The sequence below is a fragment of the Protopterus annectens genome, chromosome 7.part0 (genome assembly GCF_019279795.1).
Source record: "Protopterus annectens isolate FY-2018-M chromosome 7.part0, PAN1.0, whole genome shotgun sequence".
NCBI classification, from domain to species: Eukaryota; Metazoa; Chordata; order Ceratodontiformes; family Protopteridae; genus Protopterus; species Protopterus annectens.
This window is the reverse complement of record NC_056739.1, coordinates 1686572623-1686585465: the sequence shown is the minus strand read 5'-3', so window position 1 is coordinate 1686585465 and position 12843 is coordinate 1686572623. Positions and strand designations below refer to the sequence as shown.

Genomic DNA, 12843 nt, shown 5'->3' with positions numbered 1-12843 from the left:
GAGCGTCTGCTCCTAGAATCCCCGGTCGGCGCAGAGGATGTCAGAGTGGATGGAGCAGAGGACACTGAAGCAGGCATCAACACCAACGGCCCCACAATCAACAGGTTTGATTCTTCTGGCTCTGAAGGACTGGCATGGCTCAGAGGAGGAGTAGACAAAGGAGCAGTGGTCTTCAGCTCCAAAACCGCTTGGGTCGGAGCCAACAATTTAGCAAGGCCTGGTGCTGGGAGAAGCTTCTGCACCAATTGATCCATATTCACATCTGAAAGGCTGACAGATGACCTCGATGAATTAATAGATGGTGCCAATTGGAGCAATGATGACTGAGGCACTTCGGGTACTGACTCCAAGGCTGTGGACAGGCTCCGAAAAGAAAAGACAGTCAGCTCTGAAACCAGTAGAGCCGATGTCTCAACAGATTTTTTCGATTGTTTGGCGTCCTTAAATTCAACAGATAACTTGGAGGACTTAGAGGATTTGCTAGCAACATCCTGGTCACTCAATGTCTCTTGAAAAGGGTGTTTTAACAACCCCATGTCCATCAATTTCCTTTTCCTCTCTAACAGAACCCTGGAAGAAAAGGAGAGGCAGATAGCACAAGATTCTTGCAAGCAGACAGCCCCCAAGCAATACACACATGTAACATATCCATTAGTAGCTGACATTTTCTGGTTACAGTCGACATTTTTTTGAAACTGGACTCTGGATGTTTTTCCCCATCATCCGCCATGATACCACTCTGAACACACGCAGATTAATGATTAGTATAAAATTAGACTAATAGGCTCTAAACACACACAACACACAGAACAGCCTAAGATAAGGTTATCCTAAAAACTGCTACACTAATTATAACTACTTTAGAAAACTAAACCACACACACATTACAGTTACACTATACTATCCAAAGATAACTAGGCCAAAAATCGAAGCAACTAGGCAAAAAAACGAGACCAAATATTTAGAGAGTGATATGTAGAAATATATATAAAACACAAGAAAAGGGAACTGCAACAGAGCTATAAGAGCTCAATATCTAACTACCTATATCCAAACTTTTAGTATAAGGACTAAAAAGAGAATTTTTAAAGATTACTGGCCTGAACTTTCACTGGAACCTCCTATCAGATGCCGCGGCAAACTAGATCTGAGCTAATTTACAGTGCATTGTGGGATAGGGGGCTTGGCCTCGAACTACTGGAAGACCTCAAGCTTTGCATGTGGCCATGTCGGAGCCGAGGGATCGGCTCCAAATCCATCAGTCAAGAATGAACAGCGAGATTGAACTTCACATTAACTGTTTCCAGGTCCTGAGAATGTTGGCACCAAAGACAAAGTACCATTGAAGTTTCCTCATATGCAGTCTTGCATATGGAGTTAGCAGTATACATGAGGCCATGAACCCTAGGGCTTGCACGGTTTTTCTTGCAGATAGCTGGGTTCTGGTGGCCATTTGTTTGAAGTAGTCTGTCAGATAGACTTGTTTTTCTGAAATGAGGAATGCCATCTGGGAAGTTGTGTCCAAGCTGGCTCCCAGGAATACAAACTTTTGACTGGGTACCAGTTTTGATTTATTTTCGTTGATTGTGTACGCCAAGGAAGTGAGAAGGTTTTTCACAAATGTCAGGTGCTGCAGCAGCAATTCCAGACTGTCCGCCTGAATCAGGCAGTAGTACAGGTAAATTTGGATATTTCTCTGCCTGCAGTATGCAATGGCTGGAGCCAGGCATTTTGTGAATACTCTGGGCACAGTAGATATGACAAAGGGAAGTGCAGAGAACTGATAATGCATAGATCCTGCCCTGAAATGTAGATACTTCCTGCGCGACTTCCTTATGGGGATGTGCAAATAGGCTTCTTTTAAAGTCTAGGGTGACTAACCAGGCATCCTTGGCTAGCATAGGAAGATGTTGCACGGTAAGCATTTTGAATTTTGGTACCACCAGGAAGGTGTTGAGAATTGAAAGATCTAGGATCGAGTGCCAAGAGCCCTTTTTCCTGGGTACCAAGAAGAGTCTGGAGTAGAATCCTTGACCCCCCTGTTCTACTGGAACCGGCTGAATAGATTTGATATTGTGCAGGGAAAGTATTTGGTTTTGAGCCTCTGCCCACTGGTTTTCAGGAAGGTCTGGAAACCCACTTGGGGTTGGCAGTGAATGGAAATGGAAATGAAATTTGTACCCCTGGGATACAATGTTGAGGACCCTGAGAGTTTTTTTTGCATGAAAGGCAAGTTTTCCCCCTAGGGGCACAAACAATTGGGCAGGGCTGGGGAGTGAAGTAAAGTCAGAGTTTTTTCCGTAAGTAGGTGGCTTGCCACTCCCTGCTTTAGGGGTGGGGGCACTCCACTGCTTAGATCTCTACATACCCTCAAGACTGCAGTATGGGTGGTCTGTTTCCCCTGGGTCTGATTTGAGAAGGGCTGGAAAGAACCAGTGTTTGGAAGGGCAATGCCTACTGAATCTAGGGGGTTGCACTTCTAAAAATTCTTTAAGTCTGCATAGACAGCTTTTTCTTCCATCTTTTTAAGAACCTCTTCTGCTTTGGTGCCAAACAAACAGTCCTTATTCAAAGGAGCGTCTAATAACTTTGATTTGATATGGTCTGGCAAGGTCTGCTCCGTCAGCCAAGCATGTCTTCTAAGTACAGAGCCAGTGACTGCTGCCCGGCAAGATGCTTCTAGGGCATCAAAGCCACACTGCAAAGTATGCTTGCCGACTTGGCTTGCAGAGTGCATAAGCTCCTGCAATTCGTTATTTTCTGCACAGTCTGAAAAGTTTGCCACTTTTTGTTTAATAAGTTCCATAATAGGCTGCTGGTACTTCAGCATGTGAAACTGACAATTCAATGCCCTAATACAAAGAGTTGCACAGGTATATACATTCTTACCCCATCTGTTCAAAGCTCTGGAATCCCTGTCCAAAGGGGTGGGATTCTTGGCTCTAGTAGCCTTGATACCTTTAGGCCCCTGGGAAATTATCTCTGGGTCAGCAGAAATTTGTGAGCGTCAGGTACTCTGTAGTACGTCTGGTTTCCTAGGGGCAGGAGGTAAACTGTCAGGAGTAAGACTGGATTCCATAAAAACATCATCCACAAAATCCAGGACAGGGGGTATTGGTAAGGGCCTGTGCTGAGGCAACTCTAGAAATTCTGAGTCTCTTTTTGGACTGAGGATATTCTTGGCATTCCCAGTGGAAATGCTCTCAAAGTATGTAAGGTTTCACCAAAAGAAAAACCCTGTGGAGGGGAGGCAGAGGGAATGGATTCCTCTGCATCTGAATCTTCATAAGCAGATAAGGGCATGTCTTCATAATCAGTAATCTCAGAGCTATTGGGACTCCTGGTCTGTAGAAGCTAAAGGGGACTGAACTCTTGTCTCTTAGCAGGGAAAGACTAACTTCCCCTCATCAGCGTAATCAGGTCTTCAGCCATTCTAAGCAGTTGTTTTTGGGGCATGGGAGCAGGTGCATGCACTTTGGTAGTCTGTTTTCTAGGCATAATGCGTACTCTGGGCCTAAGAAACTCAGTAGTTTTGGTTAAAAAAGTCTTCAGAGTTGAACATTGGTTGAACAAAACTGCCTCAAAAGCCGGTGCCTGCACAGCAGCTCTGGACCCATCCAAGGTAGAGAATCTGCAGGTTCTATAGTCAAAGAATCCCGCGGCATACTAGACTCCAAATGGGTCTCGGTAGAGGCCTGAGAATCCATTGAAGCGGGCATCAGGGGCTGCGAAGGAGCTGTACTGGCAACTAGCTTAACAGAAGCGTCAGCAGTTTTAGACCCATGCAGTCTCGGTCTTTATCCTTATGCTTTTACGGAATATTGGTTAGTCAGATGGCTTACTGAAGCCATTTCAGAGTATGGAGATAGAGCGCAAAAGAATTTAGCGACAGAGAACCTGATGATGAATGGTTCGGGTGTTAAACAAGGCACAAAACAAACAGTGAGGGATGTTGTGGTCTGGGCATAAACAGGTGACTCAGTAAGAATGAAAATCTCAGAGGTATTTGCATTCCACAGGTAAGACAATTCTTACCTTTTTCTGACATCGGTTAGAGCAAGAAAAAAGGATCCCCAATGGGGTACTTAGCTTTAGAAGACTTGAGGATTATTCAATTCGTAAACGAAAATTCAGGTAGCGGCCAACCGGCATTTGTGAACTGCTTCGGGCTCTTCAGCAAGAAAGACTGGTATAATGGCATCGGCTGTCTGTTTTTATACCCATGACGACCTGACGTCAGTCCTGGAGTGACAGAATCCGACTCAAATACTAACGTCTCTGGCATTTGGGCTGACTAAGGGCTACCTGCAGGCAGATAACCCAAGTGTGATGACTGCAACAGTGAAACACGAAGAACATCTACTAGCAGGCAAGGATAATAGACTAGGGAGACAGAGACTAGTACAAGCAATCTTTAATACAACACTCACAAACTTGGACTCACTGAGGAGCTCAGAGCCCAGGAACCATGTTGATGAATGAACACACGGCAAAAAGAGATCTGAGGTAGTGTGGGGGAGCTGGGCATTATGGTTAGAAGGGATGAACTAAAGTCTGGAATCCCAAGCTTGGAGAGGGCCAGTCTATTACAAGGGTCAGAACAAAGACCCACAGATTAATGAGAATGAGGACGACAACATCAAATGAAAACACACCCCTGGGATTTCACCAGTGTCCCTGCTGGACAGTGGCATAGGGTGCTGACTTGTTGAAACATGGGCTAAATGCCTGGCTAGGCTTGTAAGGGCCTCAGAGTCAATAGCCTAGTAACTTCATATGATCCTATGTTTCGGATCCAAAGTTATCTGATCAGCCAATTTTAGATTATGGATGTGAGGAAGTTGGATCAATTTCACTTTCTTTTGATATGAGGAGGAGCTTGGATGTATTTGATCTTTTGTGCAATGACTCCAAAGCCAAAGATGACGAGGGTTTCAGAGACCCTGATTTAGTTTTAGTCTTCGTTTTGGAAGACTTGTCACCAGAAATAGCCTCTCCAAAAGATGAGGGTAACAATCCCTTTAAAATCAGTTTTTACAATCAATTAAAGCCTTGTAGTTGCAACCATGGTAAATAGAGTTTTCCTACAAATGAAGCGGCCCTAAAGAATACACAAAGTGCAGGCATCCAATAAGGAGAGTTTATAGCCACACACAAGATATTTCTTAAAGCCAGCATGCCCTTTTCCACCATAGTAAATTACAACACTAATAGGGAAAGGAACCTTTTTTTTTTTTTTTTTTTTTTTTTTTTTTTTTTTTTTTTAAGGAAACCGGAGGAGACTAACTACCAATGATGGTAGAAAAAAAAGTAATGCAGGAGAGAAAGAAAATGCTATCAGTACTACTTAAGAAGTACTTTAAAGTACTGGGGAAAGGGAAAAAGTAATTGTGATAATAGAAAGCTAAGGGAAATGCTGATCACTAATAAAGATGATGATTTAAGACAATTTTTTACTCAACTTTCAGTAATGCTCGAGAGTGAATAGAAGCCAAGTATTCCACTGAAAGCGGCAAACAAGATCCGAGGTAATTGGGGTTGGTGCATTGTCAGTAAGGGAGAAGCTAGAGTTTTTGGTTGCTACAAGCTTTAGCAACGGCTGAGTTGGAATAGAGGAATCTGATCCAAACCCATCAGTTGATAACAGAATGAAAAATTAACATCAGATCTTTTAGGTTAAGAACCAGAGTTGGACCTGCAGCCTTAAAAAAATGCACTCTGCCTCAACTTTTAGTCAATAGAAGACAAGAGTATAGACCCCGGGGTGCATTTCCACCACTATTAAAGTATATCAGATTTGACCTCATCTTACCAGAAAAAGTAAAGCATCTGACACTCTATACTTTTCCTCACATTTTGCTTCAAGGGATGATTAAATGTACAATTTCATCAGACAAGTCAGGTTAGTTTTAGGAAATTAATATCCAGAGTGAATCTTCTACATCACAATGCAGGGTACACTTACCCTCTGTGAAAATAAAACTTGTTTCAAATGTTCAGTTTCTTGGCTGATAGTAAAGGAGGTACTAGTGTGTCACTTTACAGTGGCAGTAAATTTTCTCCTGTTTTGCTTGCTCTCTCTTTCAGATAAAGCATGCATCAACTTAGCCAAATTAAAGCATGTTATCTGTTCACACATTTGTGTTTCAATTATGATTCTTGCAGACAAAGCAATCCCTGCAAATGATTAAGCATGCATCAATTTTTCTGAATTTCTTAACTCAGTGAGGGTTGCAGCAGAAGCAAGCTTAGCAGGACAGACCAAATTTCACCATCACTAGCAGCACTACTGGCTCATCTTGCAGGGATTCTCATGACTACAACCAAGAATAACCTCTAGTGTCTGTAGTCGGCCCAAGAGCCTCCTTCAAGAGGTAGTGCCTGGTATACATTGGTTGGGAGACACCCAAGGGATATCTTCAACTGTGTCCCCAAACCATCCTGGACTCCTCTTAACCCGAAGTAGCAGAAACTTTTTTTTTGATTATTCAAGACTGATGAGCTTTTCATTATTATGGAACTCACCTAGCATTTTTGTAAAGAACCTTGTTTCTTCTCACTTATACCCATGACTTCATCCTTTAATACAATGTCCAAATTTTATAACCATGTTAGGATGTAGCCAGAGACTGAAAGCGAAACTAAACATCTTGCGGCTGAGGTTTCACTTCAATGCTGACCGCATCTGCCGATTTCCCAACCACATCTACATTTCCATGTGCACAAACCTCCAAGACACTAATACGCCTCCACTAAGTTTAGCTTTGCTCTTTTCTCATTTGCAGTAAAAACTGCACTTTTGCAGAGGTTCATGACCTCTAAACTGGAGGTGGCGATTTCCAACTATTTCATGCTCAGCAGGGCTCCTTAGAATGCTTGCTTAGAGCTCTGTGCTCCTGTGTCACCCTTGGCAGACTTAGTTTCAACTACAACAGAACACTAATCCAGTTGGCCCATTTTCAGATTCAGTTCAGAGTTACCAAATGCAAAACCACTCATGAACTTAAACAAGTAAATCATAAAAGCACTAACAAAAGAGTAAACAATCAGGGTAATTGATGTACAATATTTTTTTAATGAACAGTAGATAGTTCAGCTACATACAATACATATAGCTTACTTCAATAATCAGATGGAAAGCTGGAGAGTGAAGATTAACAGAGTAAGAGAGGAGTTACTCAGATGTACGATAGGTATTGGAAGAGGCAGTAGGGAGTTGTGTTTAAGGGATACCTCTGTTACAGAAACACTGACTATTTGAACATGAAGGCTTTCAGTTCTGAATAAAAACTTTGGATAGGGTACTATGATCTTTCCTTGAGAAGGAAAATTCCCATACAGGTCAGATTTTAAGGTATAGAGGAAGAGCGACCAGCTGAATGCAGTTTTTTTATGGAGAGTTAACTGGTTGTGAAAGATGAGACAGATAGCTAAAGTGGATTCTCTTTTACAGACTACTGCTAGTGAAACCTTTTTTGCTGCTTAGGTTTAAGCTCTACATCTGCTATATGAAGGATCATTCACTGGCTGATAGTGAGCCAAATAGCTTCAAGTCTTTGGCGAGAGACTGCAATTAACTGGAATACATAGTTTTAGGTGGCTTGAAGGGAACCACATTTTTATGCAAAAGCAATAAATAGGCTTTCCTATTAAAAATGAGGAAGGACACCTTTGCCAATGGCTGCTCTTCCTTCTGGAGACAGGAAATGTGCAAAATTTTATTTGCCAGAATAGCCCAGTCTATTTACTTTGGACTTGATATTTTGTATGTTACACTGGGAGCGGAGAATGAATTCAAATGAGATATCCAATTATTTGAAGTGCCAAGTGGTTTTCATCTAGCTAGGAAATGAGCCAATTGTTGGGCGATTTGGCCAGGAAAGGGGCAATTCATAGCATCTGATTTCAGCGATGGTTTGTTTACATAACTTTGCTTAAAACAGAAATACACTGACACTGATGGAGCAATGAGAGTATGAGCATTTTATTGAATATCTGGTAATCAGGAACTCCCATGGCCCAGCCAGACTTGACCAGAAAAAAACTATAGATATGCAGTGTGGCTTCACCACCAAAAATAAGGATGCACAGTCAGGTGCAATATCACTCAAGTGAACGAAGAAGAAGGAAGGACTCCATCAGATTATCCTAAAATAAAAACTTTTTTCTTGCTCAGCTTAAACAATTCCACAAGTATATTCAGGAATACTGTTCCCCCCCCCCCCTTAAAAAAAAACAAACACACACCTGCAGAAGAACACTTACCGAAGGTGAGCTTGAATTTCAATCTCCCGGCGGAGCTGATGCTCCACACTCTCCTTCTCCAACTGTGACTTAAACAGGACCTTTAGAGCAACAATAAAATTTAAGGTCTTTTCTCTGGCCAAATAAACATTTCCAAACTTCCCCTTGCCAAGTGGACGGCCTATATCGAAATCATCAAGTGCAAATTTTTTCCTGAATGGAAAAGATTAAAATGGTGATTTCAAAAACACAAAAAACAAAACCCAGGAATATTTTCAAAATGTACTGATCCAATCACTTGGATTCATTTTACTACAGCTACTACAAAAACTGTAAATTTCCCATTTTAACAATTTCATCAATTCTGTTTTCATCCTACAAGTGAGAACAGACAACCAGAACATTTTTTTAAATGAAAACATTCACTGTGCTATTCTTTTGTTCCTCAGAAAAAAATCAAACTACTAACTCTAATTGAATTTTTGCACACTTCATTCTAAACCTCATTTAACTTGCTCCAGAATTCCCCTGCACAGAACTGTATATCCATATTTCTACATGGATCTCTCAATGAACTCTTTCCTGTTCAGACTAATGTTTATGACTACCTCAAAACAACAGCATCTTTCCAGACACATCAAATGGCATATTTGGCAAATTAGTAACAGCAAATCAAATTTTGGGTGGCGCAATGGTGCAGCAGTTACCATTGTCACCTGAAAGCAAGAGGTTCGCAGATTCGATTCTCAGCTGGGGTGTCTTCTGTGCAGAGTCTGCATGTCCTCCCTGTGTGTGCTTGGGTTCCCTCTGGGTTCTCCGGTTTCCTCCTACATTTCAGACATGCGTCTGGAGCATGTCTTCCCAGGCCTCCGCTGAAAACTGGCTCTGGCCAAGTCGGACTTTCGCCGGTAAACAAATGGTAACAAAGTTGAAAAATAAAAAATTTTGCACAAATGCAACGCAGACATTTGAGTAATGGTGCAAGAGGCTGATTTAGTAAGTAGATTGTGTTCAACAGTGGTGCTAAGATGTTTGGGAAATGGATAGTGGGACTAATTACTGTTTAAGGGATTTAGACAATAACTGCATTCACTGGGTAGGGCTCTGAAGGTTTAAGGGGGAGATAATGAGTAAAGGACAAGAGATCAGAAAAACACAAGCTAGTATTTACTTCAACTGTTTATACACAGTTGATATGTTTGAGGATATAGTTCCATTGGAAGACATTATCCAGGATGATAGAGGGAATACTGGGTTGTGACTATGTATGCAAATTGGTATAGTATTAATTACCATGTTCCATCTTTGTGGCAACTTTTTTCCATTTTTGTAATAACCTCAAGTTCTTTCCATATATCCAAAACCAATTAACAAGTCACAGCTCTCTAGATTATAATCACCACTTTGCATAATGTTGAGAATTACTCATCTCGATACACTACCACCCAGTACAAGATCCTTTATTCATGGCCCCAACATGGTACTGCTTTCCTTTGCTTTACACATTTTCTCCACATTTCCTTTTCTTCAGGACCATCTACCATGTACATCATGTAAATGTCCCACTCATTTGTACTTTTAGGTTTAGTTTCTCTGAATTCTTTACTAAACAAACCCATATAAAACATGAAAAGACACCGCAAACTACCTTAATTTCTTCCTCTCACTTCTAGTCACATTTGGTTAGGATGGAGACGAGAGTTATTTTATCTGAAAACCTGTACTAGTCTTCTTAGTTCCAAAATGTACAAAGAAATTACCTACAGCTGCCCCTTGACAAACAAACGATTTACCTATTCAAGAGCTTGCACTATAAGCAGTGATATCTGAAATGCTTCAGTATTGATTGTCAACTGATGCGGAGAACTGCTTTTCAAAAAGCTGCTTAAATAGGTTAATATACAATTATGCAAGTAAAGCAATTTTGCTTTACTTGCTTTATTGATATTTACAGCTAAATTAAGTTTAATTGCTAATCAGCACACTCAATCAAGTACGTCTGTACAGGAGATGCATTACAGCAAAGCTACTTATACAGCGACCACCCTAGCACAGCTCCTTACACTCGCGTTTCAGAGTTAAAGTTATGTACTCACCATAATGTTCCATCTGAGTATTTGTACTTAATTTGTCTTCAACCTGTGGGTCTATGGATCCGAATCGGATCTGAGATGGTCGCATCACTATAGCATCTGATCTGAGCTCCAAGGTCCTCCCCTTACCCATAATGCCCCTCCATCTCCTTCCCTCCCTGAGATAGTTTGCTGCTCAATAAGCATAAGCACAAGCCAGTAAGACCTTACCACTAAAAGCTTCCAAATATCCTTAAGCCAAGCAAAGCAAGGAGAGTCACTATAGTGTGCACCTTCTGAATACAAAGTTAGGGCAATAGTGACAAGATCAGGGGGAAGGGGGGGTAGTTGAAGACAAATGAAGTACAACTACTCAGATGGAACGTTATGGTGAGTACATAACTACTTTATCTGAAGTAGTTGACTTCCATTTGATCTTCAACCTGTGGGATAGAGTCCCCAACAACCAACACCTGGGTGACCTTCATGGAAGGATATTTCAGAGCACCACAGAGCCAAAGGATGCCCTACTCCAGGATACAATGTCTAACTTGCAATGCAAAATGAAGGTAGGAGATGAGGACCAAGTAGCTGCAGAACAATCATCCAGCAACACCCTGGACTAAATGGCCGCTGAAGTGGCCATGGACCTGGTGGAATGTGCTTTTACCTGACCTGGAGGAGAAATACCTTTATCAGAATAAGCCCAAATGATACACTGGGAAATCCAACAAGTAATGGTTACTTTGGTAATTGGCTTTCCTAAGAGGGGTTTTAAATAAGAAAAGTAGTTGTGTACACTTACCATAAATGTAGATGTTAGGAGTGTATTCACTGTTGCAGTCATCACATCTGGGTTCCCTGCCAGGGTATAGCCCTCGGCCGGCCCGAATACCAGAGACTTAGTATTTCTGCGTTGGCTGCCATCGCTTGAGGACTGACGTCAGGTCGTCAGAGGTATAAAGTAAGCCAGCTGACGCCATTACATCAGTTTTTCTTGCCCTAACCTGTCAGGAGCCCAGAATCTGGTGGAAGAACCCCACCAGTGGAAAATAAATACCAATATGTCCCTTGTAAGGAAAGGAAAACAACAAGGTAGAATGGTAACAAAAGGAAAAAGAGAGAAAAGGGAGACAGAGGGAGGGAAACCAGGACTGCAACAGTGAATACACTTGAAAAGATACATTTATGGTAAGTGTACACAACTGTATTCTGTTCTTCGTGTTTCACTGTTGCGGTCATCACATTTGGGTAGATTCCCAAAGCTGAGGAAAAGGGTGGAAGCAGTCAAGGAAGCTAGGGGGTGGGCTAGGATGCCTTCAAAAAGTACAGTTGTGTACACTTACCATAAATGTAGATGTCAGAGTATTCACTGCTGCAGTCATCACATTTGGATTATCTGTTTGCAGTAGCCTTCAGCTGGCCTGCTTAAAGTCTTGGGTCCTGCGTCGGTTGCTGTCCCTTCTGTGATGTCAGGTAGTAAGGGGTATAAAACATGCAACCGACGCCATTACATCAGTTTTTCTTGCCCCAGATGTTAGGTGCCCCCCCCCCCCCTAATGAGAAGCAATTAAATCTATAAATATACAAGGTTATACCTCCAACAAAAAAGCAAATACACCAAAAAGCTTTTGAGCATAGTAGAGTAGTGGTATAGCCAAAAGATGTAAAGGGGCCGGAGGCAGGGTAACCAGGACTGCAACAGTGAATACACTGAAACATCTATATTTATGGTAAGTGTACACAACTGTACTATGTTCTTCATGTTTCACTGTTGCAGTCATCACATTTGAGTAGATTCCCAAAGCTAAGGATGGGGAGGAAAAAAATAGATAGCATTAGGACCAGCTAGAAGGCCCTGCAAGACTGCAGTGGTAAAGCCAGCTCTGGATTTAGAGAACATTGGCAGATGGTAATGCTTGGTGAAAGTATGCACAGAACTCCAGGTAGCAGCTTCAAGGATGTCCCTGGTAGAGACGCCTCTGAGAAAGGCAGTAGAGGTAGATGCAGCCCTGGTTGAGTGGGGTCTGATCCACTGTGGAATAGGTTTTCCATGTTGGTTATAGCAAAAATTAAAGCAATGGCCTATCCATTTGGAAATGGCTGGCTTTGAAATAGCCTTCCCCTCTGCCCCTGCAGCAAATGTCACCAGCAGTTGTTCCGATTTCCTTTGAGGTTTAGTCCTGTCCAAGTAGAATTGTCTGTGCACATCTAATAAGTGCAGTATCAGTTTCCCTTTGTTCTGTGGATTAGGAAAGAAGGTTGGCAAAAGAATGGACTGATTAAGAGCCACACTGGATACCACCTTGGGCATGGAGGGATTGGTCCCGAGGGACACCCTGTCCATATGAAAGATGATGAAAGGCTCCACTGCCATGAGCACCTGTAATTCAAATACCCTTCTTGCTGAAATGATTGCTAAAAGGAAAGTGGTTTTCCAAGAAAGGAATTTTAAGTCTGCAGTAGCAGTTGGCTCGAAAGGGGGGAGAGTTTCTGCAATACAAATTTGAGGTCCCAAGGCTGGAGT

General features: G+C 42.0%; 1 protein-coding gene across 1 annotated transcript in view; it reads right to left on the bottom strand.

The window, feature by feature from the left end:
* LOC122807169 (aurora kinase C-like) overlaps positions 1-12843 on the bottom strand; it is a gene marked incomplete at its 5' end in the record, with an annotated part of 1171146 nt that overhangs the window by 760480 nt on the left and 397823 nt on the right. The window contains 1 exon segment of the mRNA XM_044078204.1: positions 8266-8457. Coding sequence (XP_043934139.1) covers positions 8266-8457 — 192 coding nt within the window.